The sequence below is a fragment of the Wyeomyia smithii genome, chromosome 3 (assembly GCF_029784165.1).
Source record: "Wyeomyia smithii strain HCP4-BCI-WySm-NY-G18 chromosome 3, ASM2978416v1, whole genome shotgun sequence".
NCBI classification, from domain to species: domain Eukaryota; kingdom Metazoa; phylum Arthropoda; class Insecta; order Diptera; family Culicidae; genus Wyeomyia; species Wyeomyia smithii.
Genome location: NC_073696.1, coordinates 122,537,448 through 122,564,872, shown reverse-complemented (window position 1 = coordinate 122,564,872; position 27,425 = coordinate 122,537,448). Strand labels below are relative to the sequence as shown.

Sequence of the window (27,425 nt, the reverse complement as noted above, 5' to 3'; positions counted from 1 at the left end):
TCTTAACATTTGCATTTGGATTTGATATTTTTAGGTTTAATTTCTACATAACCTGCTCTTATTTTTCTGATATCATTTCCGCTTAAGCTCCACATTTTTCTCTGTTCCTATTTTTTTTTTGTAATTTCCATTCCCACTTCTTATTCTCATCATTTATCCTTTTTCATTGTTCTTTCAATTCTTAATTTCTCTTCTCTTTCTACTGTCTTAAACATTGGCATTTGGGTTTATAATTTTTTGTATTTTTTCCAGTACAAGTTGCTTTTTCTGAACTTGTGAATAAAATGGATGAATAACTTTGTTACGGCCCATTTTGTTTTCCATTTTTTTGTTATTTTGTTTCTAGTTTTCTTTTCCTTATTTTACTTTTTCACTCCTCATTTTCATCATCTTCTTTTGTTCGGCTATTTCATCAATCTTCCTGTTTCAAATTTCCCTTCGTCGTATATTTACCTACTTTTAGTTTATTTTTACTTTTCATTTAATCTCTTTGCCTTATCTTATATCTTGAATCTCTTTTTCATTTCCATTCTCCAACTTCTCTTTTTCATTATTTATTTGACTTGTTCTCACTGTTTCGTTTTTCTGTTCGCTCCAGAATCTCCCTTTTCATTTGCTTTTCACATTAAGCGTTCAAGTTCTTTTACTTTTTCGATTTTCATTCTCCATTTATTTGTTTCTTTTACATTTCCCTTCTATATTTCCTATTTCCAGTTGTTCGTTTCCATTACATATCTGTCATGTTATTATATTTCCCACTCTCAGTATCTCGTTTTTCATTTGCACATCTCACTACCATTTTCTATTTCTCTCTTTTATTCCTATATCTTCTTCCTATTGTTCTTGTGAGCTGCTTTTTTATTATTTCTCTTTCCCATGTCCCGTTTCCTGTTTACTTCACAATTTTTCTTTCGCTCTCCCATTTTCTTTTCCGTTTTTTCCATGTCCCTTTTCTAGTTCTCTTTCCTTATTTTCCGTTCTTATTTTTTCTTTGTTGTTTCGTATCATTTTTTGTCTTTACATGCGTCTCGCACATTTGCTTTTTCAAATTCCTTTTAATTACTTTGAACTAATTTCTTTCATGCTTCAATTTTCTTTTGTTCATATTTTCCTATACCGAGTTTCTTTACCATTTTCCCTTTACGAAGCTTTCTTCATTTCCTACCTATTTAATTTTCTGTTGCATTTTTATATGTTACTTCTCTCCTCATTTCTTTTACTCTTTTTTTCTCGTTTTTAAAAATTCTTTTACTCGACACTGAGCAATAATTGCTAATATACTTAATTTTTTTCCGTTTTTCTCTTGCATTTGAAATATTTTTTCTCAACTTCTTCTGTCATACACATTCTCTCTTTTCAATTTCGAAATTTTCCTTATTGTTTAAATTATATTATTGTTTTCATCATTGTGTCTGTGTTTTTCAACTCTACTTATTCTCTTGTCTCATAGGATATGCATTTTGATTTCAAATTTTTAATTTTTTATTGCAGTATGAGTTGCTTTGTTTCTTTTTTTATTTCTATTTTCATGTTTTATTTTCTATTACCATTTTTGTTATTCCTGTTCAGCTCTTTTTTTGGAACTTTTCTTTTCCATTTTCCTTTCTCATCATTCTTTTTATTCAGTTTTCTCAATGATTTTTTAGTACTTAATTTCTCTCTGTCATATCTTGTCTTCTATTATAGTTTTTTCTTTATTATTTCATTCATTTATCAAATATCATTATTTTTTATGTCTCTATTCACAATATCTTTTATTCATTGTTTTCTCTGTGATTTTCTTTCACTATTTTTTTTTATTTTCAACATTATTTTTCCCTTGCTCATTGTTTGTTCAAGTTTTTAGTTTTTATTGTTGTTTCTCTCATTTCTCTCATGTCACTTTTTATTTTATTAAAAGCAAAGCCTTGATACTACATACTGATGTTATTTCTGTTGATAAAACTAGCCTTCTTTCTCGTTCCCATTTACATTTTTCATTTCCATTTCAAAATTACTGTTTACCATTTCCTTTTCATTTCCGTTTTCTCATTCTTTTTTCTTACTTTCTTTTACAAATTTCCTTTTCCTTGTCCATTTCAATTGTTTTCCTTATCCCTTTAAAATTTCTATTTTTTTCTTTTATATTACCCTATTGTGGATTTTTTTTTCTATTTCACATTCCTATTGCACATTTATCTTTCCTATTTCCTTTCTTAAATACCCTTCCCCTTTTCCATCTCCTATTTTCCGTTTTACTTTTCAATTTACTGTTTTTTTTTCTATTCTGCTTTCGTTTTCATTTTCACTCTCGTTTCTGTTCCCATTATCCTTTTCCATCTCCACTCCTCAAGTTATTCCTTACTTACATTTTCCATTGCCTGGTTCCCTTTTTCATCTACTTCTTTTTTAATTTCAATAAGTTTTCATTTTTCAGTTTTCTCCTGTTCCCCTGTTAAGTAACATATTTTGAATTCCTGATGCTCTTTCACTTTTCTATTTTTTATTTTCTTTTTTCATTTTTTTTATCTCCTATACCCGATTTCTTTTTCTCTTTTTAAATTCTCTTTCTCATTTTCGTTTTCCTTCCGCTTGAGCTAAACTTTCTGAGTTCAAATGAACCGACATGTGCCAAAGAAAACTATGAACAAGGTATAAAAATAAATTTTAATGAAGCAACGATGCTAACGATGCAGTTCCTACTATATAGCTGTTAATGAGCCATAGTAATTTAATGCACAGTGCACCAGAGTATGCCCTGGTCTCACTTGTTGCCTGTCGGATTCTAGGTCACGTTTTGCTTATCTCGGGCAGTTCCTAAATCCCGGTAGGACCCACATGCAGTCCGTTCCGAATTCGCTAGCACGCGTCAACGAACTGGAAGCTCCATTAGCCATATCGCAATCTATTAGCCATATCGCAAAATCCAAATGACTGCCATTCCAAGTAATTTCCTGTCAAGTCAACATTTCTGTCCCGTCTCTTTAGGGTTTGCTTTGCCCAGAAGTAACCGTCGCCACCGCTTCTGCTGCAGCGGACATCCTAATTCGGTCCTTTACTAGAGAAGAACGAGGAGCTGAAACTGCACGCAGCTGACGATGATGGTGACGATGGCAAGCAATGTCAAAGGCTAGTTTTACATCTAATCATGCTAATAAAATAAAATATTTTAGTCATGCAAATGGTCCTCATCTGCTGCTACCTTACCGCACTAAACTGGCCACTAAACTGTTTGCCTGGTGCAGTCAATCGTGAACTTATTGCTGCTGACAGACGGTGGCACAACAACGGCCATATCTTCAACGCTGCTGCAGCAGCAGCAGCAGTCATCGCATAGCAACGTGTCAGACATCGGTCAAAAGAGTAAGAATAAAGCGGCCTGAGGGGGTTTCCCACCGCTGGCGGTTCTGCACAATTAGACACAATGGCATATCGGTAATGTGGTACGAACAATTTAGTTCTATGTGTTTTCTGTCTAACATATCGACAGTGGAACGAACATTTCTCCATCATTGAACGAGTGTGACAGTTAGCCAGTTGCATCAAAAATAATATCTAGCGTCACTGTCACAGTTTCGAATGGGGGAGAACTTAGTGTATGAAAGCAATTGAATGAATAAAGTTCATTTATACCACACACTTTTATTCTTCGTTATTAACGTTTGTTTTTGTTTTAAAATTTACACCATGAATGATTATTAATTCCAAAGAATTTTTTTTTATTCTAATTAATAGTAATAATATGAAGGCCCAATCGCAGAGTGCATAACGGGACCGAAATAATTGTTGAAGTAGGGAAAAGCCTGCTTGAGTAAAATCAATAAAGATTTCTCCTCAAACAGGCATAAAAACCCTCTCATCTTTTCATATACGATAATACAATTAGAAATAAGTTACAAATCATAAAACACAATCTTGATAAATATGGTTCCTGCAGCTTCAAGAGTCAAATATATTTTCCAAAGAAATTAAAAGGATAAGATTAGCGAGCGTATCATAAACAAGAGCATCGGTCCAATAAATAAATATTTATAACAAAAATATGTTCACACACACAAATTGATTTTCCTAATTAATATTCCCTGCTAAATTCCGTAATTATCTCTGAAATTAGACATAGTTCTTGACCAAACAATGCACACTTAGCAGGGAGGGAGAGGTTTGCACAACTCAAACATAGATCATTTAAGTATAAGACAAATTCAGAAGCACAACTTTATTACCGTCGCATTTCTACAAAGATCACATAATCCCTTCCTGAAGCAGGCCAAATTTGCTCATCAAAGAACCAACTTGCCATGTCTGCTAGGAGGGTACCGAATTGGTGCAAAGTTTTCCATCGAGTGCAATGCTCTGCATTATGCTTAACAGGTGGGGACGGTGGTGGGAAATCAGTGCGAGGGTGACAACGACTTGTTCAGACAGGCTTCAAAGAAGAGGAAAAGTTTTAACCTGAGAAGCTGGATACTGTACTGTCGAACTGTAGTGCTAGACCATGGACTCAGAAGAAAATTATCTCTTAACCGAGAGCATTCCACGGTGGAACGAAACATGCAAAAACTTTGAAGCATCAGATAACTCATGCAAGAGAAGTTGAGCTCATCCGTGTCTTCCGATATGGCAGCTGCATTTTCTTCTCCTCCGAAGGTGGCGAGATGAACAATTTATAATGAGAAATAATTTCGAAATTTTCTTTATAACTTCGGTGGGTAGAAACATATTTCACACAGTCCGCGAGAAATATTCGAGCACTTCATTGCTTTAATTAAACATCTCAAACGTCTGCCTGACATAACCTTTTATCGATTCGAGCGAGTATGTTATTTTGCTGACACTTTAGAATAAAAACAAAAAACTTTATAACGAAGCAATTTAAACAAGTTGAGTGAGTTATTCATCGGAATACTTACGGATTTCGTCAAAGTAGAACGGGAAGTCACCCGGCATCGAGCAGTTTAGGCGCGACTTGAGATAAGTTGTCCATCGATTCTTGAACCGATGCGGACCACCTTTGTCCCATTTGCAGACACGTGCAACACGACTTACGACGTTCTAGAGAAAAATAAGAAAAATATGTTAGTTTATTCATGCTAATATTGACATAAAATATGTTTTTATGTTCTTTTAACTATATTCTCAAAATTCTCAGAGTTTCGATCTGGGCAAGGTAAATCTTCTGGGTTAATTTATGAAAAGAATTTTCCTTTAAAAAAATTACACATTTATTTTTTATGAAATTTTTATGAACTCCGAAATTTTGAATTTTAAAAAATGAGTAACAGTAAAAATGTTAAATTTCAATTTCTCTCTTCCCATCTTTGTTATGATACAAGATTCTTTTTCTGACTTTAGATTAACTACCTTGATGATAAATCAGATTTGGCTGGCAAAGCCGGTGTTCCTCAAGACAGTATCTTGGGCCGAACAGTATCTAATATTTTTTTACCGTTGATCCTTTTTATTTTCCACTAGGATGCAAGAAATCTCTGTTTGTGACAATACAAACATTTTCATATGTCATATGCAATCACTAGCAAAAAAGTCATGAATTTTCTCGAACTTGCAGAAGTGTAAGATTTCCCCTAAAGTATCGAAGCAAACAAAGTGCAAGCCTTTAATAAATACGAATTTGCGTAACATGATCGGAACGTGATCTTATTAAAACTGCCCTTTTCTTTTCAGCAGTATATTCTACTTAGGGATGAGGCTTACAGAGACTGGAGATCGAATTCAGACGACGTTTTATAATCCAAGATGCTGACTGCTGGTTTCTGGGCCTAAAACAGTGGTTTCCAGCCAGCGGGCTGCGAAGTTGATCAAAGGGTATCACGAAGGCCTTGGTAAATTTAATCGGTGAATTTTTTCTTCTATAAATCTCTGTGAAAGCGGTTTCTTAAGCCTTCTGGAATTTAAGACTAAGTCATGACTGATAAATACAGACAGGTTCGTATTACAAAGTTTGTATTGAAAATTCTGGAACTTTCAAGGAACCGCGACGCTCTGTGTGCTTAGCAAAAGGGGATGCGAAGCTAAAATATTTGGAACCACTGGGAACCTAAAACGACCAAACCACCTAAACCACTGAATCTGGGGAGTTGTAGAGTCCGCATCTGACTCTAAACACTATTTTGAAAACCAGTTAGCTGTGAAATATAAGAAATGGCTTTCAATCTCGACGTTTTTCATCTCAAGCAACGCTGAATTTGATTGAAGAAATTCATTTAAATGAATCGACCTGCCTGAATATGTTTACAGGTCTTTTTTAGAAATTACATAAAATTTATTGGTTATGCAAAGGTTGGTCTGTTTCTCGGCTTTCTCAGTCTTTATGAAGGAAATACACGACAATCTAGCAAAATTGCCCGACGTTTCGGCCGTTTTTGTGGCCTTTTTTCAAGGGAAAACTGTATTCAAGGTAAAAAGTTACTAATAGGGTATAAAACATAGATAGTCACTCACTTTATTTGTGTCGTATTGGTCTTAAAAGTTGGTTTCGGAAGTCTTGTATTGTGGTGGTTTGGTTTTTGCTTCGGTTGCGATGAACTTTTGCCCGGTTCATTCATCGGAAAACTGCGAACTTTGGTCACTTGAAAATTGGCTGTATAGTACATTAACGTTTGATTTGAAATGGTGCTCAGATTAGGCGGGTATTGATCATTGCGGTGAGCTACTAAGGGTGGTTTGTTTGTGTTGAGTATTGCTTCTGCGGCGGATGTAGTTTTTGATCGAGTGTAGGATTCCAGCGTAAGCAGTATTGATGCCATCGATATCAGTTCGGTGGTTAACTGTGCTGTCTGTATTGGCGATATGACACATTTCTAGCATTGATAGTGCCTATTACTTAAAGTTTTTCAGTGTAGTTTAAGCTGTACGGCAGTTCGGTCGTGTTGCTTGTGGATTGGTCTTATTTATTTACTTACTTACTAACATCGAACAACAGGATAATTTCCGCAATTTATTTGACTACCTATAGGTTTATTTTGAAAAAAAAAATGGCAGAGAAATCTACAAACAAACACATGAGTAGAGAACTCGGGGTGGGAAATGAAACTAGGAGAGTGATGCTGGGGTAGTTAAACTCCCCCAGACACCTACTCGGCCTGTTTCGCAACTGTTAAAACTTCTCCAGTCTACAGCCCTAATCTTTCTGGGTCGACGGTTAAGTATTACGTCGGGGAGTGGCTTTTATGCTTGATGTACCCTTCTTACTCTTATAACTTCCTAGCCAACTACCTGTAGACTGGCAATTAGCTACCACTGGCGTGTAGTTGGTTGACCCGCCACACTCGTTGCAGCTTCAGGACAAGCTGAGGGGCGGCTGCACCAGCCGGGTTCCAGATGTCCGGGTCGTCCCATACTAGGATTAGGTTGTCCGTAGTAGTGCTTGGCCCGCCCACTGCCATCATGTCACTGCTGGCACGTACAAAACGTGGACATACGAAGAAGACGGGCTCAGCAGTCTCTTCCACGTCCACGCACTCGGGACACATGGACGCATGTCCGAACCTGTGAAGATATGGTCTGATATGGCCTAACAGGATCTGTGTTAGATGGGAATTCAATTCACCATGGTACCTCCATAGAGCTCTGGACCACACTGGTTCACCATACCTAAGTATGGACGAAACCACGCTGGCAAGGATTTGTCCTTGCTGCCTTGCTGAGCTATTGGACATCATACGAGATAGTATTTCAATATCCGTTAAGGCCCTCCTACAGTCATAGTCGACGAGGCTCACAAATGTGAGCTTGTCGTCGTCCATAACCTCCAAGAGAATCAAAAATCGCGGTGATGATGATGGTTTCTGACTCTGACCATCGCGCCTTTTGGTCTAATTTACGGTTGTTCAAAAAACGTGAGTTTACTGGAGCGCATCTCGTCTCCGACTTTGCCTATACAGTGCGCGACCCCTGGACCCACCCCCCCGACCGTCGTAGACCCCAAGCGTTATGTCGTCTGCAAAGCCGAAGATCACAACTCCTACAGGGAACTTAAGTTTCAACACACCATCATGCATGACATTCTACAACACTGGGCCCAGGATAGAACCTTGCGGAACTTCTGCGGTGCTTGGGACGCACTTCTGACCCTACTCCGTGTTAAACAAAAACTCGATTCTGATAATTGTCTAGAATATTGTACAGCGATACATAGATGCTCCCGAGCGCAAGCGCTATGGAGTCCCAACAGGCGCCATTGGAAGCATTTTTCACATCTAGTGTGACAATTGCGCGATAGCGTATGCCCCTACTCTTACACTTTAGTGCTACCTCCGCTGTCTGGTTGACGGAGACGATCATCCAGCGTGGACCTATTCTTCCGGAAACCGAGCTGGTTACTTACCAGATCGTTTACACCCTCCGCTTACTTCACCAGTTTGTTGAGGATAATCCTCTCGAACACCTTGCCCGCAGAGCCCAGCAGGCAGATAGGCCTATATGCCGATGAGTTTCCTGTTGGTTTCCCAGCCTTCGGCAGTAAGACCGATTTCTGACGCTTCCACCTTTCGGGAAGAGGTAGTCATCCAGGCACCTCTGCATGACTTCCCGAAACAACATGGAGCTGTTTTCAACGCCAGCCTGATTACTAGGTTAGCGGTTAGACCTGGTTAGGGAGTTGGCTATCACGATGAGTTTCTCATTCGTAACCCTTACCTTTCCCTCGAACTTAAAGGCCCGAATACACACACGGCGTGACAATGCGCCTTCTAGCTCCTGCCACATTTCACTCGTTTACAGGGAGAGCGCAATCGCGCCGTCTTGAGCTCCACCGTGTGCCCACCATCTTGTCGTCATGCCTCGCAATTTATGTTAATTTATGTTTGTTGGTGGAAAAAATAACACAGCAGGAAGGTGATACAATACGGTGTTGCCAGTGCCTTCGCCAATAAAAGGTGACACAAAGCTGTGTGAAAGCTGCGTGCGTCTGCACGGAAGGCAGTCAACTGCGTAGTAGAAGGGGGCGGGCGACCATCTTCGTCACTAGAAGGCGAAGTTGGAAGATTCTGGCTAGAAAGCGTTCTTCCGGAAGGCGCGATTATGCCTTCTTTTTTCTATGGAGAAGGCGTCATTACGCCGCTGTTGTCACTCATGTATTGGATGTTCGGTCGACTATCCTTGGTCTGTGTCTGAGATACTGGAACGTCGGAAGTGAGACTCGACTGTCGGAGGGCAAGGACTGGGCTCGTAGCGTGGGAAGATTCCCTCGATGATACACTCCAGCTCTACTTTATAAGTGCTTGTGTGTAATGTGCTTACTGTTCTACTATACCGAGCCTCGTTTCTCCTGCCAAATATCACCAATTATAATTCCTGGAGAAGTTTCGTCATGCGTCCTTCTGACCAGTTTTATTGATAAGAGGGACTTTTGAAGTAGAATACTTCTCTCAGGAAGTTCGGCTACAGAGGGATGTGAAATGAAAATCTAAAACCGAAAAAAGTGAAAAATATGTCCAATTTCAAATGCTAATAAATCGGTTAGTATTCGATGGATTTCCTTCGTTCTTGCAGCAATAGATTGGAAAATTTTCTAAGATTCTTCCCAAAATAAGATAATTGTAATTTTATTATTCATACTATTGTACAATTGAAAATAGTCAAGCCTTGTCAAAACGGAAAATTCGACCTCTGATTGGTCGTTATATGCTTGCTTCCCAAGCACGGTCGACAGGATCATATACCTTGCAATTGAAAACATGCTATTTGGCTTATATAAGAGCCTGTTTCAGCCGGAGCCGCTCATAATAGTTCTAGACAGCGACAACAGCAGTCGTCCTTCCTTAGCAGCAGCACTAGTCCTGTGGTTGGTCACCATGTCTCAGGAACAGCGCGGTTTTTCTCAGCGTGTGTCGCCAGACAGCCATTATTTTCCCCGTGTTAGGGCAGCATGAAGCTTGCCATCAGGAAATCCAATTTTGAGTTTAGTAAATCGGGCAATGTATGCAGTTTTCGAGGATGCGAAAATGAACGGGAATAGAAGGTGTGACTTTTAGGCTTAGGATGAATTTTCCCTCGTCCAGACGGGACTCGAACCCGCAATCTCCGTTGTCTCCGGCAAGGTGTTTTGGCCAATTAAACTACTGGGAAAGGTATAAATAGTTCTAAACCAAAGTCGAATCACCCTCTACTATTGTGTTACCGTATCTCAGCACGCCAACGATGAACTGCACACACTGCCCGGTGGGAGTTTATTTTTGTAACTGAGAGAGTGATCTCTTCACGCACACAGTGTATAACGACTTATTATATCTACAGTGGCGCAAGCGATGAGACACGTCAGTTGCTGGCTAGACTCCAAACGCGTATCAAGGAAGAGCTCCGTTGGCTAAATTTACTTTACGAACTAATTTCATTTTTTGTCATATGACTTACATTTTAAGTTTAGTAAAGCGGGCAATGTATGCAGTTTGCGAGGATACGAAAATGAACGGGAATAGAAGGTGTGACTTTTAGGCTTAGGGTTATACACTGTGTGCGTGAAGAGATCACTCTCTCAGTTACAAAAATAAACTCCCACCGGGCAGTGTGTGCAGTTCATCGTTGGCGTGCTGAAATACGGGAACACAATAGTAGAGGGTGATTCGACTTTGGTTTAGAACTATTTATACCTTTCCCAGTAGTTTAATTGGCCAAAACACCTTGCCGGAGACAACGGAGATTGCGGGTTCGAGTCCCGTCTGGACGAGGGAAAATTTATCCTAAGCCTAAAAGTCACACCTTCTATTCCCGTTCATTTTCGCATCCTCGCAAACTGCATACATTGCCCGCTTTACTAAACTTAAAATGTAAGTCATATGACAAAAAATGAAATTAGTTCGTAAAGTAAATCCAATTTTGAACATCAAAATGCCTTTTTCAAGGCAAATGAACAAATCATTGAAAGTTAATATTTTTTGTCAACGCAAGCAAGCATTCTGTGTTGCTTCCTAGCAATTTAAATTTGTCGCACCCGTCTAATTTACTGAATGTGAAATAGCTTCCACAGTGCATGTTGTCCGTGTATCTTAATTTCCTCACTGTTAGGGCAGCTCAAAGGTTGCAATTAGCAACCGATTTTGAACCGCAAAATGCTTTTTTCAAGGAAAATAAAAAAATAATTGAAGGTTCATAATTTTCTGGCATCAACACAAGCAGACATTCTGTGCGGGATGCAATCAAATTCGGTTGTAGTTCTCTAACTTTCACTTTATTTAGTAAACCCCCCACTGTAGGGGCAGCGCAAAGGCTGCGATCATCATAACCGACTTTGAATAACAAACTGCCCTGTTAGACCGCATTCACAAGGACAGTTAGTTCGACTATGCAGAGCTAATATGAAGTCGATTCAATCAATTAGCATCAACAGAATTTCGTCGTCTCCCAGCTGCCAGGTTGCAAAATGCTGCAACACGCAACAGCGAGCAAACGAATTCGCTTGATGTTACAAGTCGCAATACGGTTAGGGGTTAAATCGTTGCGTGTGTGAGAGCACCATCGGTGTTTATTCGCTGGATACAAAAATCAAATGCGAATTGTGGAATAATTCGTCTAAAGAACATAAGGAAATGGTAAACCTGAACTGAAAGGCGTGGCCTACTACGTAGCACCCTTCGGCTATAAAAGAGTGTTTCTGGGAAAACTAGCTACATTCATTAGTCGGAGGGTGAAATGGATGGGCCGCCCACAACGTTGATAGCAGTAGCAGGAGATATCGGCACTCAGCAGTAACAGACCATAGCAGCCGGTCGCGCCTGTGGCTGCCTTCAAATTAAACACTTGTCCTGCGGTTGGTCACCACGTCTCAGAAGCAGCGCGGTTCTTCTCAGTGTGTGTCGCCAGACTGCCATTATTCCCGTACTGTTGGGGCAACATGAAGATTGCCATCAGGAAATCCAATTTTGGAAATCAAAATGCCTTTTTCGAGGCAAATAAACAAGTCATTGAAAGTTAATAATATTTGTCAACGCAAGCAAGCATTCTGTGTTGCATCCTAGCAATTCAAATTTGTCGCACCCGTCGAATTTACTGAATGTGAAATAGCTTCCACAGTGCATGTTGTCCGTGTATCTTAATTCCCCCAATGTTATGGCAGCTCAAAAGTTGTAATCAGCAACCGATTTTAAACCGTAAAATGCTTTTTGAAGTAGAATTCTTCTCTCAGGAAGTTCGACTACATAGGGATGTGAAATGAAAATCTAAAACCGAAAAAAGTGAAAAATATGTCCAATTTCAAATGCTAATAAATCGGTTAGTATTCGATGGATTTCCTTTGTTCTTGTAGCAATAGATTGGAAAATCTTTTAAGATTCTTCCCAAAAGAAGATAATTGTAATTTTATTATTCACACTATTGTACTATTGAAAATAGTCAAGCCTTGTCAAAACGAAAAATTCGACCTCTGATTGGTCGTTATATGCTTGCTTCCCAAGCACGGTCGACAGAATCATATACCTTGCAATTGAAAACATCCTATTTGGCTTATAAAAGAGCCTGTTTCAGCCGAAGCCACTCATAATAGTTCTAGACAGCGACAACAGCAGTCGTCCTTCCTTAACAACAGCACTAGCCCTGTGGTTGGTCACCACGTCTCAGGAGCAGCGCGGTTCTTCTCAGCGTGTGTCGCCAGACTGCCATTATTCCCCCCGTGTTGGGGCAGTATGAAGATTGCCATTAGTAAATCAAATTTTGAACATCAAATTGCCTTTTTCAAGGCAATTAAACAAGTTCTTGAAAGTTAATAATTTTTGACAACGCAAGCAAGCGTTCTGTGTTGGATCCTAGCAATTTAAATCTGTCGCGCCCGTCTAATTTACTGAATGTGATATAGCTTCCATAGTGCATGTATTTTATTTATTTATTTCGTCAAGCAAATGTAGACTACAGTTATAATAATACAATGTTTTCTTATATTCTATACATTATTTCCAGTAGTTAGTCGTTTTTTTTATTTGATTTCTGCCCATCGTGATGTCGATATTTTCGCAGTGCTGATTATAGTGACGCATCATGCGATTTATTGGGCCATTTTTTGAGTAGTTTGTTCTGTGAGAATTTTCCGAAAATATTTTACGATTTCTTAATTGACGACTGGGTGCATAAAAATTTAGTTGTGATAATAATTGAGTAGATTGCACGCGTTGAGAAAAAATGTCATTGATAAAATAAAGCATTGAAAGATCGCGGCGTTCTTTAAGTGCTTGTATGTCTATAAGCATGCAGCGTGCTTCATATGATGGTAAGGGAAATGATGTCCAATTTAGCTTACGAAGCGCGTACAAAAGAAATTGTTTTTGGACAGATTCAATGCGTTCCTCATGTGTGGCAATATAGGGATTCCATACAATGCTACAATATTCCAGAATTGGTCGGACGTATGTAATATATAATAGTTTGATTGTATATGGGTCTTGAAAATTGTGGCCGAAGCGTTTTATAAAGCCCAGCATACTATTTGCTTTGTTGATAATTGTATTATAATGTTCTATGAATGTAAGTTTGGCGGCTAAGATTACGCCTAGGTCCCTTACGATTTTGCATTTTCCTACTGGTTGGTTTCCTAAGAAAATGTTTGTAGGTGGTGTTACTGTTTTTCTGCTAAAGGCTATTGAATTACATTTTTTAATGTTGAGTTGTAATAGGCTTTTGTTGCACCAAGTGTAGAATACATTAATTTCATTCTGGAATATTTCGAAGTCTTCTGCATTGGTTATTTCTATAAAGAGCTTCATGTCATCAGCATATACAAGCACATGTATTGACTTAAGAAGAAAGGAAATGTCATTCACGTATAATATAAAAAGAAGAGGGCCCAGGTGGGAACCTTGAGGAACCCCAGAAGTTACTTCTATTGGGTTTGAAAAGGAATTTTGAAAGCGGACTATTTGTGTTCGTTTTGTTAAGTATGACTGCAGCCATTCCAAAAATTTTGTTTCAGTTCCGTATTTTTCGAGCTTGAAGAGCAATAATGGTATGTCGATTCTGTCAAATGCCTTGCTAAAGTCCGTATGAAGAGCTTCTACGTGGTTACCGTTGTCCATTACAGTCAGAGTGAAAGTTATGAATTCCAAAAGATTTGTGGTAGTTGATCGGCCTTTGTAAAAGCCGTGCTGTTGAGTTGTAATTTGGTGTTTTACTTGTTGAAAGATTTTTTCATTAATTATTGATTCAAATAATTTTGGAATGCATGAAATAATGGCAATTCCACGATAATTACGAATGTCAGATTTAGCGCCAGATTTGAAAATTGGCACTAAATATGAAGTTTTCCAGAGTTCTGGGAAAATTCCATTCTTCAGAGACATGTTAAAAAGGTGTTGTAAGGGTTTAGATAGTTATTCTGCCAAATTTTTGAGAAAAATTGGAGCTATTCTGTCAGGTCCAGGACCTTTCGTAGCGTCTAAATTTTTAAGTGCGTTTTGAATTTCGAATTCAGATATTTGATTGACAGATAAAGAATTCGGAAATTCAGGAAAATACGAGAAGTATTCGCGGTCGCGATCTGTTTCTTCAAATGTGGTGTAAATTTCTTGAAAAAAAGTGGCAAAAAGACTACATATTTCATTACTAGTTTGTCCTACATTACTGTCAAGATGCATTCGTGATGGAAAGTTGTTATTTTTCAGTTTGGTTTTTACGTTATTAAAGAAGTTCTTAGGGCAAGACTTGATTTGATGCTCGATTCTACGATTATGTTCTTCATGTGCAATTTTAATGGCTGCGTCAAGTTTACAGCAAATTTCTTGGTAATTTTGAAGATTTTCGCTATTGTTGTCTTTTTTGTATATTTTATGTGCTTTTTGTTTTCTATTTTTTAGGTTCTTCAATTGTGGATTAAACCACACTGGATATTTGTTGGTGTTCGTTCGTCTTCTTTTTTTTAGAGGTACATTTTCTGATATAATTTGATTAATTATTTCATAAAATTTTGTTACTTTTTCGTTGACATTTCCTTCTTTACAAATTATACTACGCCAATTTATTATGCGAAGTCTACGTTTGACTTGTTCGAAGTCAGTTTTGTGGTATTCCGGTACATCCTCGCTGGGGTACGAAGTGTTATTCATTACTATTGAATATTCAATTGCTGTGTGGAATGCTTCATTTTTCCAGATGGGAGTCAATGATGCATCTACACAGAAGTCTTCAGTGCAGTTTGTGAATAATAGGTCTAAATAAGCATTTTGTTTGTTTTTGACATGATTGATTTGATATAGACCGAGTTCTGAGGATTTGCCAAAAAGATACTGCAGTGTTTCGTTTTCGCCTACGACATGTTGTCCGTGTATCTTAATTCCCCCACTGTTAGAGCAGCTCAAAGGTTGCAATCAGAACCGAACCGCAGCAGATATCAGCACTTAGCAGTAACAGAGAATAGCTGTGGGTTGCGCCTGTGGCTGCCTTCAAATCAAACAAATCACTTGCCCTGTGGTTGGTCACCACGTCTCAGGCCTCTGCCAGGCTAAACACCAACGCGAGCGATCGGGCGAAATTTTTGTCGTACATCAGCCGGCACTTCCTCTAATGGAAAAGTTGGATCATTTTGTCCAGAAGAATTTTACTGTCGGTAATATTACAGAGATGCGATTGCATTATATCCGATATGGAATTGAACAATTGTTCTTTTGAGGACAAATAAAACACTTAATTTGAAGAGTTAATAACTTTGGGTACCAGTAGCAGTATGGTAACAGCCTCAGCGGTAGGTGCAGCCGGTACTTCCATTAGGCCGACGTTATAAGGAAGTAAATGGAAGCGGCACGGCAAAACAGTTCGGGTGTGCTTAGACGCGCGTCATTTTTCGTTGTTGATATTATTCCCCACATGAAACGACGCGCTTTCGTACGATAGCGGCGGTATTAGCGGTGGATGCATTTGCCAACACTTACTCCAGTAAAGCCGTGTCTAATTTTCAATGTGAAAACACCTTTCTATTGTGTTGGCCGTGCGCATTAGGCCTTTGCCAGGCTAAACGCGAAAAGCGGCGCGAACAGATTTGCCCGGCCGTACGTTAATGTACAGCCGTAAGTAGAGCTGTACATTAACCTACGGCCGGGTGAATAGAATAGAATTCCTAACTATGATGCCGTTCCTGAATGCGAAACCACTATTTTCCTGCTATCGGAGCATCCTTGTCGGTTGAGGGTTTCGGCCTTCCTCCGGTGAAGCTCTGCCTTATTTCGGCAACTACACAAGCATTCTGGATTTTGGCAATCAAAACTTCTGTTGGCTGTCTGATTTTCAGTGTGAAAACAGCCTTTAACTTTGTTATCAGAGTGCCTGATTACGATTTGGTAATATTGTTTGAATTAAATGTTTACAAAATATTACAATATTCCTCTTTCTCCCATTCAATAAAACAGTTAATACGATGCCTTCGTCATACGCAAGTTCACCACTCCCGCTATCGGCGTAACACAAAGATGCAATCAGCGTCATATCCGATTTTTTTTTCAACAACAAACTGTCCTTTTCAGGACAACCAAACAAATGAATTAAAGATTTAAAATTTTCTCGTTCTAAGCTTTAACCAAAAGTTAATTATTTTAATTTGAAATCACATGTAAATATACTCTGACTGTTGAAACTTGTTTGCGCCGCAAAGGGTTTGTACTTTTCCTGTTAAGTGAGGTCGTATTTATATGTGCAAACTGAAATTGAGTGGTACTTCAACTTCATTTGCACAGAATTTTCAATAGTGCCGATGAGCGGTCAACATTTATTTACTAGAAAAAATGTCTGACACGCAAGCAGCCGGGTTAACTCTCTTGTAAAAGTATTCTACTTCAACCTTGCGGTCGTGGCTTTGCACACAACCCTCCTGTGATTTTTTTTTGTTGAGAGGAAGTGACACCAAGGGAATATAGATTTCAGCGTAAAGGAAGGGTAACTGGTGGGGAGCCTGAGTCCTTTTTGATATCGAATGACCTGATTCTACAAAGATTCGAACCCACGACCATCGACTTGACAAAGCGGACTCTGTAACCTTGCGGTTACACAGCTCCCCTACTCCAGCATCGCTGATAATCGCCTTTGGTCAGTACGCGTTACTCCACGCCCAAAGCTTTGGAGTTTGTGGTTTGTGGCCGTGCCCATTTCGAGACTACCTTAAAGTTAGTTTACATCAGTTTCTCTCAAGAATACCTGCTAAAATTTGATATTATTTCTCAGTTTTTTCCGCATAACCTGAAATTATAGAGCAAAAAAATGCGCGCATCGCTACGAGAAGGATAAGGGAAATATTTGTTTCTGACTCTTGCGTTCGCAGTGAGAATTTATTCGATATAGTACTGGCTGAGCAACAAGCCGGGGAAATTGAGATGACCGGTAGCAAAACTATTCAAATTGAAATAGCTTTAAAAAAGAAGAAAGTTCCACCTGTTGTGGTAACTATTGCTTTCCCGTGTAACGTTTTCAAAAAGGAATTATTAATGTTTGTTTCTAACGCACATAAGATGGTTCTTATCTAAAGGAACGGCCAAAATTACTAATATGTGAATTTTATATTTTATATTTAGTGCTCAAACTTGATTTTGTAGTTTTTGATTTGTTTTTTTTTATCATCTCTGAACGATATCTTGATACATGATACGATTCATGTTGATAAACGCCTTCAATGTTTCCTTTTACAAAAATGAAGTACAATAACTTTTGATTGAGCAAATTCTTCGCATAATCGAGCCTTCGGATAATCGAGTCCAACCTGTATAACTGTTCGTTTGTATACAATGACAAGTTATTTTAGTTTTTCAAAAAAAAATTGCCTCAGTTGACTTGATTTATGGACAGCCCCTTGCCACTACAATCGCCTACAGTAGAAAACCAACAATTCAACCCCCAAAAAATTTCCGAGCTCCGATCATTATGCGACGTTAAAGATACCTATCAAATTGGCCAAAGAGGCGAATGCCGCTTACGATCAAACCGTTGATGAGATCAAGAACACTTCGACAGAATTACTTGGCATAGCCTCTACTCAAGTAATTCGGCTGAAACAAAAATCTCTAGTCAGAAAACTGGAATCTCCCTTGTGAACTATTTAACTTATTTTAACCGCAATGAGCACCTTGAAATTTTTATAAAAGCACATGCTATTTACAATATGCGGGTAAAGTCGGAGTTGTAGACAAAATTTGACGGAAGTGAAAAGCCTTCAAGCCAAATTTACCAATTTTGTTAAATGGATCCAAAGTAATTATTTTGTGCAAACTCTGCTCACAAAAAAATATAGTTGTGAACTCAGGCAGCACTGCTACCAAGAAAATGTTTTCTAAATTATTGTTTTGCAATGGCACAAGCATTTTCGTAGAAGAAAAACTTTTCGTGTCATATGAGGTCGGCTGCAGTGAAGCTTCGATATTTTCTCTTCCTATCTGCAAAAATCGGAAATTTCCCCCAATGCTTCTAAAACTCAATTGATAATTTTTCCTCATAAGCCTAGAGCTTCTTTTCTTAAGCCAAACAATAATCACGTTATCAAGATGAATGGAATCATTTCAAACTGGCCTAACAAGGTTAAGAACTTGGGACTATTTTATGATGAAAATATTATGTTGAAATAGCACATTTTTTTCCTGTGTGGACTCATAACTACGATCAGAGACACTTGATCTATTGTGACTAGCACTGAAAAATTGCAGCGCTTTTACATGAAAGTGAAAAACAGGCACCATGAAGTGTCGTCAGTGCTTTTTTCTACCATCACAAGGAAATATTTCGCTTTCATGCAATCTTCATTCTCTCTTTCGTATATTTTCAGTATTCGCAAAAAAAATGAAAGTCAAATCATCCGTCAGGAGCAGTGAAAGCGTGTTCGTTTGATATTCACTGTTTCAAATTTTCTGAAAATTTATTATTCTGAGTTTCATTATGTGAACTGTAATGTTGTAAATTCGGTTTGTGTACTGTACAGCGACTTTACGCGACTTGTGATGGATAAGAAAAATGCTGCCACGAACGAAATTTTAGCGTTTTATTAAAATAACGATAGCAAACGCCACGTTGATAACGTCATTTTCGTTTTACCAAAGGAACGGTGAATATCATTTGTTTGGATTTTCAAAAGATTTTATTTTGTGACGGGAACGATGCGCGTGGAATATTTCATCGGAGTGTGACAGCTCGTTTCAAGGATGAAATTCTAGTATGTTTGAAAGGGCGCTGCGTTTATTGGAACTAAAAATTGAAAAAGATTGGCTGTTATTTTCACAGAATTCCGGTAGTGAAAAATGATTTGTATTACAATTCGTGATATTGCCCAGGTGTTTTCTGTACTCCGCACTTAATATTACTATTGAAGTAAGTGATATGCTTATCATTTTCTTCCGTGCTCGGGTGTGAGTGCACACTTCCGTTTCAAGCTTACCGAGCCTTCTTCCATCCTACCAATATCGCCTAATTATAATTCCCTGAAGAAAACATTCATACGTTACTAAGACCAGTTTCATTATGAGAGGGACTTATTTTTGTTAGGAGAAAAGTTAACAGGTGTACTGTAGAGTTTAACTTGAAGGAACCAAGATTCGAACCCACGGCTGTGGAGCTCCCGATTGAGAGCACATTGAGAGTATACAAGAAAAGTGCATCAAACACACGAGATGTTTGAATCCTCTTAACAACAGAAATTTTTAACTTTGTTTAAGGAATTAACGTTTGATTCACAATCAAATTGTTGGACCAGTAATGCTTTATGCTGTACCGATCTGATCAAAGTTTTTTTAACAAGAAAGAAAATATTTCAAAGGATTCAGAATAAAAATCAGAAAATGAATTTGAACTGTCCTCCGTAGTTACTTACGTAGGCTTACGGATGTTGTAACATTAGAAGCTATGTCAAATAATATTATTACCAGTTAGCGTAATAAGACTCGTTTCTTTTCTTGAAAAGTAATTTTGAATGTGTTTGAATGGTAGGTCCCAATTGAGAAAAACAAAACAAATCCTAACAACTAAAATTAAAAATTTCTGACAGTGTTGAGAAGTCATTATTTGTGCTTGGCTACACATATTATTATTTATTAATATTAAGTTATCATAAATTCTTAAGCTACTAATTAACCCCTCTTTGAATGAAAATTTTCGAATTTTCAAGAGGAATTGTAAAACTGAATTGTTGTTATTGATAATAAAGTTCTACTAAGTGCTTTCTTTCAAAAAACATTTTCTTTTTGCAAACTTTGTAGACTCCTTCTCCGTAAAATTCATGGGGTAGCGCTGTCAAGCTTTATTTTAGCAATATTTTATAAGCTAGATTAGGGAAATTTTTGCCAATCGCTCTCTTAATACTGTACAAGGTTAAACTAATTGTTCATTCTTGCGAACAGAAATAATTACTTTTGAGCATCCGTCACAATTTCAAAATTAAACCGACACGCATCTACTAAACTTTTCAAAGGGTAAATGACCCAATAGTGGAGGAGCTAAGTACGAGTTATGCATGTTTAGCCATGTTTTGGCTAAGAAAATGAATCTAGCTGGTCCGTTTCACTATTTTCTGTTGAAATGGGTTATATTTGATAATTTTGCACCTTAAAATTGACTTTAAATCCGCTTTGAGGGCTTAAATTAACTTAAATAAGTTGCACGCTTTTGTTCCAATAGTTGCGGTAGAGTTCCTTTAGTTGTGAATGGGTGTTCCTGTAGTTTCGGTATATAAAACATTCGTGTTTGCTTGGTTAAATGAAGCTATTTGCCTCGCTTGAAGTGGTTTTTGATTGTTTTACTATTTATCATATTGTTTTTATTAGGTTGACAAGTCGGTTTGCAAGTAAATACAAAAATGCACGAAGATACCTAAGAGACGGATTTTGCGCCAATTTGGTCAGATGTTGGCAAAATTCAGTGAGGGTATGTAGGTTTTACTAAAATAAAACAAATTTTGCATACTTTTTATAAAATGTCTTTAGACTAACATTTGAAAAGGGCTGAAATTGGCTGAAGAGAAAGACCAATGGCGCTCATTTTGAAATATTCAGAAGATTTTTTTTTCCACAAATGGTGACTTCTCAACATTGGAAGTTAGAGTCTATTACCTCTGCTTCGTACCATGTTTGCGCTTACATTTTTGACGTTAGTGTTTACTAAAAGAGCGACTGAAGCTGTGAAAGGCTCGTTAAAAGAATTAGAAGACCAAAAGCAGTGGGTAATCATCGATTAAGAGGTCATAATTGCATAATACAGCATTTTAGGGGTGAGAGCGATAGCTTTTGTGGCCGATCATGTATGAAGTATCGGTAAATACACGGTGGCAGGGGAAGGTGGGGTTCGAAAATTGAATAGTAATAAGTTACATCATTTAGGTATTTCCCCTAGTACCTGCTTGTCCCTAATATACACAAGTAGTCCCACATACATATGTTCTGATAAACGTAAATCAGAATTGCGAAACATACCGCAACTATAAGAGCATAGTGTATTCTGTGATCCAATAGTGGAGGAAGTAATTTATAAATAATATGATCATCTATTAACGAACTTCACCTGTGCAACAGTTTCCATAATATACTGTTATCTGGGAAAATAATTATATGAGTAATAATCGTACTAAAACCACACACATATTTTAAAACCTTCGTGGACAAAATAAGAAAATGGGTAGTGAGTGGTGCCTTCCGGGTAAGTTTCTGAAAAATACAGTATTCTTCAGTAATTTGGATATTTTCAGGATATATTGTTGTAGTAACATATGTACTTATGTGTAATCTATTCTTTCTTCAACATGTAGCATAAGCAATTCGGTTCTAATTAGTTTAAACGATGAATTTAAAAGCAATGCCGCAACTATTGGTATAATATAATATATAATAATATTTTCTCGCCGGCTTTTTGAAATTTAGCAAATTAGGGATTGACGTTAGTTCTGCTAACAAGGTGGATAATTTGCGAAATCGTTTATCCGGCAATTAAATATCTACTAGCTTCGTCAATTGGTGATTGGTGTTTCAACTTGGATTTCAGTTTCTCTAACATGTTCACGTGAATGCATGGAAACTGTGCTAAATTTACCAGAGTTCACATTTAATAGTTTGCAAAAACCACCGTTTCAAGCAGCCTTTTTTAGATTGCAACCAACTCAGTTGCACCACTGTCAACATAACGCAGAATAAGCTGTTAATGCTGAAAAGTTTTTTAATTTCAGCACTAGATGGCGAAGAGATTTAGAAAGCTCACCACACAAAAACCATGCACACCAGGGAAAAGTGCATTTTTGCCGGTAGTTTGATTTCTGCGATTGAAAAACTTTCAGCTTCATCGTAGGAGCGATATTGCTTTCCAAGTACTTTTTAAAATCATTACATGTTCAACTGCAAACCGAAGTATAGGTTCTTACACAACATTTTAATACCCTTCATGCTGGATCGATACGAACCGTTGAACGCTTTCACCGACTAATTATACCGATGGAAACTCTAGGGAAAACAGTACCGCCATATCCTTTACGTACCTTTCCACAGTTGATAAACTCGACCGCCGTCTCACGGAAGAAGAAATAGACAAAGTCACCTTGCGTGAATGATCCGACGAAGTTGGGAGCTGAAATATTTATGGAAGCGTTAATGGTCAGTTGACACCTGCACAGTTCGGGTCATTAATTATACATTTATAGCTGTTGTCGATTACTGTCTGGGCAGAGTGCGAGCGCGAAGAGTTCGGTTGTAGGTGGGAGTAGGCAGCAAATTAGGATAGGAAACGTAACACAGTGGGTTGCATAGTTTTCATACTATCGTGGAGTTGTCCCGCCGATGTAGTTTTAATTTTTGTGTTGATTGGATGTTGTATTAATAGCGCATTATGTAAATTTACCTAGCGGGAACAATCTACCGCTTAATTGGTATGATTGATTAAAATATCTACTGAATCGTGTAACATGTTCGGTATGAGAGGGGGGATATTTTTTTCTGCCTTCACTACGATTCATATGAATTGATAATTGAATTGTTTTTGTAAAATAATTATGAAAACTACGCGTATTATTTCTGTGTTATTAATTATTAACATCAATTGAAACTACCTCATTAATGTCATTTAAATTAGACGAAAACAAACTTGAATTCAAAAAAAGGTCCAGAAACGTGCAGTATTTGCTATTAAAATAATCGCATTCTCTGCCCGCGAACGTCGAAGCTATAAGCCTAACACATAAATTAAGCATATTTTCATTACCGTCAAGGCTCAAGCTATCGTACTGCTCAGTCTGCAGTGGTTCCCGATAGATAATTGGATCAAGACCGCTAAAGTCAGCAACGGTGCCGGAGTACAGTTCATCATCTGTAATGAGAAGAATAAGGAAATAAATGAAGAATTATGGCTACCTGATATTAGAGAGAAGATTTACACACCAAGAGTAACCTTTAAAGGAAATATTAATAGTCGAAATGTAAATATCAGTTTCAAGGTTAATACGAGAGATGAAAACTTATTTCAATGGTGATTTCTCAACAGCAGTGCCAATTTTGATTTTGTATAATAAAACCTAAAGATTAAGAATCTTCTGTTGTTTTAGACATAACATTTTCCATGTAAATGGTATTTGCCAAAGAAAATATTTCAATCGTTTACTTTTTAAAATAAATACCAGATTCTCAAAAACTTTTTGGACAACTCATGTAGTTTAAGAAAGAAATCTAGGCAGTCTCACTTTGCATTCAAACTCCACTGAAAGTACATGTGTTGTAAATAACATGCCTAGTTAAACTTAAACAACAGTAATTCTAGTACGAATACTCTCAGCAGGTACTAGCTCTACGTCCGTCCATCTTACAAATGTAGATAAAATATGACGGCTCAAAAGCAATCAAATTTTCCATTTTACCTTCCTAAAGTTGAACACGATTTCATAACTTCGTTTTCTTCTTGGAAAATGACTGATTCAAACTACTGACATTTTTCAACCGGATTTTTCTTAAAATCAGCAAATCTGTTCCGCCAGTTCCTGTTGCAAATGCATTTCCTTTTCTGTATTTGTCTACACTTGCTTTTTGCTGAAACACTATCACTCATCGCAAAGCACTAACGAATGTTAAAGACGATAGTTGAGAAGCATTATTCTCATTCATATCTCATCTTGGCATGCAGTAGTAGTCTCCGGAACATGGATATAGTCCAGAGAACATGCCAGAATCGCTATAGTTAACACTCAGGTGAATGACTGACAAAGCGGCTACCGCCCGGCTAGAATAACGAACAAAGACAGCTCGTCAAGAAAAAGAGGATCAAAATTGCATTTTTTTTTCTCTTCGCTATTATGCGCCATCGAGGCAGCTTTTTCCGTTGACAGCCTACTTTTTCTACCGAGTGGCTGCAATAAATATCCACACAATTGCGATCAACTGCGGTATGGCTCTTCAGCCGGCTGGCAACAAAAGTTCTTTTTTGGACAGGAAAAAAAGTTCTTGTCTGTAGTTAGTGGACGGTGAATTTGAATGCAAATAAATGCTGTTTCGTTCATCCTATGAATGTCGGTTACTGAAGATTAGACGCAGAGTCGAACTGGGAGTTTTCAATTTTATGTCGTGGTTTTACTGGCAAAAATGCCTAGCACAAGAAAAGTTTTTATTGTTTATTCTGTCTTTCAATATCTTGTAATGCGCTCTGACCCAGAGTAATGTTGCTTTCTGGTGTACAACGTATTGGCCTCAACGATAAAATTCAAGCTATCAAGTATTGGCTTTTATCAGTTTTTATGATATCTTGGCGATAAATTTACAATAAATTTATAATATTGCGTAAAGGTCGTTAAAAATTTCAGGTGTGTACATTATTTCTGTGAGAAAAAGTAATTTTTAACCAATTGCCACATGCGATCAATATCAGCTTTGTCCGAAGAAGAAGTTTATTCTTGTACAGAAAACGTAAAAAAAATTTTCGTTCGTTTGTTTGTTTATATTTAACAACGGTTGGTTTTAGAAATAGTGAATGCGTTGCTCTAGTGTCGCTAGAGTTCAACAAATAACCAATTTCTTATTGAAATCACAAAATAACATTTCTAAAAAATTCTAAAGCTTCAAGAAGTACATATTTATTATTTGCAAAGCAAAAAAAGTTCTCTTTTAGGTAGAGAGTATTCAACTGTTTTGCCTCTGTTGTACACTCTCGAACACATTTATATGAGAAACTAAAGCTCTTTCGCCATGCTTCCCACTCAAAGAATAAAAGTAACTGATGAACACGCCGGAAGGCTGAGACAAAAATACTTCATGGGTTACTGGGAGTGTTATTTATTGTCAATATGGCAAGTTTCGGTATAACTATGGTGAAACTATATGTAGGTAGAGGTACATCACCACTACTAACACGAGCAAGGCTGCAGTGATCACGTTTCGAATTTAGCCACAAATTGGCTTTGCGAATAAATAAAACTCGTTTGCAACACGGCTTTACGAAAAAAACGTGAGTTTGCATACAAAGTTATGGTAGCACTGTCGTCTGGGATATTGCATGACAGACAACGTAAAGTTATTTCTGGCGTAGAACAACGTCTAACCGCACTATATCGAGATACATTCTGCGGAAACTAAAACCAAGGTGTAACGTCGGAATGGAAGATTTTAAACGGTAATACTGATGGAACCACATGATGGATCACAATAATCAAAATGTCGTTGGATTGATAAAATGATGGACAATTTTGTGATTTTTCAGTTATTATTATCATTTCATTATTAAACAGTAAAAATTTCATAAAAGTTTCAAGGTCGAATTTTCGCGAACAATGCATGCCTGGCACAGACTTCATGAGTAGACACCAACTGCCTGCTGTGATATCCTGTATAGCAGAGGTAAAAAACATTTTGACAGAATCTCACCGTCCCAATAGGTCAACTAATGTTTGCTCGCATGAGCCTAGACTATTTTGATGTCTTGAAGGTGAAGCTTTTTCGGAAAGTTCGTAACCACCTCCACTATCAGACAGTTTTACGTTCAGCTGTTAGAATGTTATTAAAACTGATGTCTTGAAGGAAAATATGCTGGCACAGACAACAGTACTGCACCGAGCAATGTATGACTGGCCACTCGTCGTCTATCTGTGTAGAATAGTAGAATCGCTAACTGTGTTGTTTTGCAAAAACTTGAAGTTTGATATGTCGTAAGCAAGGTTTCGCTACCGACTTCAATCTAGCCTGTGTTTCTGGAAGGTACTTACACCACGGTTCCCCTCAATAAATCCGAAACAACGGAAAATTTCGAGATGTGCCGTACTGACCCGAAAACTATGATAAATATGTGATCTTTTAAAAAAGGTTGGATCAAATTCGGTTTAGATCTTGCGGAATGGCTGGTAAAAAAAAATAACAGGAGGGTTGTGTGCAAAGCCACGACCGCAAGGTTGAAGTAGAAGTTATCTGTCTAACCCGGCTGCTTGCGTGTCATTCATTTTTTCTAGTAAATAAACGTTGACTAATCAGATCAATCGAATTTTGCGCTTCAACAAGGATCGACCATTTTGAATAATATAGTAAGTTGCTTGCCATGATTGAGATGAAATTTTTTCGGATGTCGTGCTCATGACTAAAGGAAAATATAATTCAATACGTTCTGAGACACAAAAACAAAGTAAAATTTATAACTTTTACAAATTTAAAAAATGTAAATTAACTTATTAGAAAATATTAACTCTCCAATCAAGTATTTATTTCATCCTGAAAAGGACAATTTGTTGTTCATTTTAGTATCGGATAAGATGCCGATCACATCTTTGCGTTATCACTGACAGTGCGAATAAAGTATTCCTTGTGATAAAATAAACAGTGAAAAGCTGATTTAACACTCAAAACTAGACGGCTCACGTGTTGTCAAAATGAGTCAATTTTTCATTGAATGCATTTAATAGTGCCCGCTATCGCCCAGAGACTGCATTTCACTAAAGTGCCTCACTGCATCAGCCGCTATCGATGTTGAGATCCGCTGCAACTAGTTCGCTATACATAGCCATCCCACGGTTGTGGCCGCTATACGCTGCCATTGGTATCCGCTGTCCCTGCATCAGATGGCCCAGCTGCTATAGTTGCTGGGATCCGCTGCAAATAGTGCGCTATCCATTGCTACGCCACAGCTGTAGCCGCTTTCCGCCATCGCTGGTATCCACCGCACTGCTAGTGCTGCTGCTAAGGGAGGACGACTGCTGTTGTCGCTGTCTAGAACTATTATGAGCGGGTTCGGCTGAAACAGGTTCTTATATAGGCCAAATAGCATGTTTTAAATTGCAAGGTATATGATTCTGTCGACCGTGCTTGGGCAGCAATCATATAACGACCAGTCGGAGGTCGAATTTTTCGTTATGACAAGGCTTGACTATTTTCAATAGTACAATAGTGTGAATAATAAAATTACAATTATCTTCATTTGGGAAGAATCTTAGAAGATTTTTTCGGTTTCAGATTTTCATTTCACATCCCTATGTAGCCGAACTTCCTGAGAGAAGTATTCTACTTCAAAAATTCCATTTCTGTTCTGGGGGGGTCAGGTACGGGTGT

General features: G+C 37.8%; 1 protein-coding gene across 9 annotated transcripts in view; it reads right to left on the bottom strand.

Moving 5' to 3' along the window:
• The window catches only part of LOC129731044 (semaphorin-1A), a 446,018-nt gene that overhangs the window by 63,826 nt on the left and 354,767 nt on the right, over window positions 1-27,425 (bottom strand). For all 9 annotated transcript variants that reach the window (XM_055690762.1, XM_055690761.1, XM_055690765.1 and 6 more), the window contains exons 6-8: window positions 23,116-23,220; window positions 22,397-22,485; window positions 4,890-5,031 (exon numbers count right to left, since the gene is read on the bottom strand). In XM_055690762.1, coding sequence (XP_055546737.1) covers window positions 4,890-5,031; window positions 22,397-22,485; window positions 23,116-23,220 — 336 coding nt within the window. The remainder of the gene's footprint in view (window positions 1-4,889; window positions 5,032-22,396; window positions 22,486-23,115; window positions 23,221-27,425) is intronic.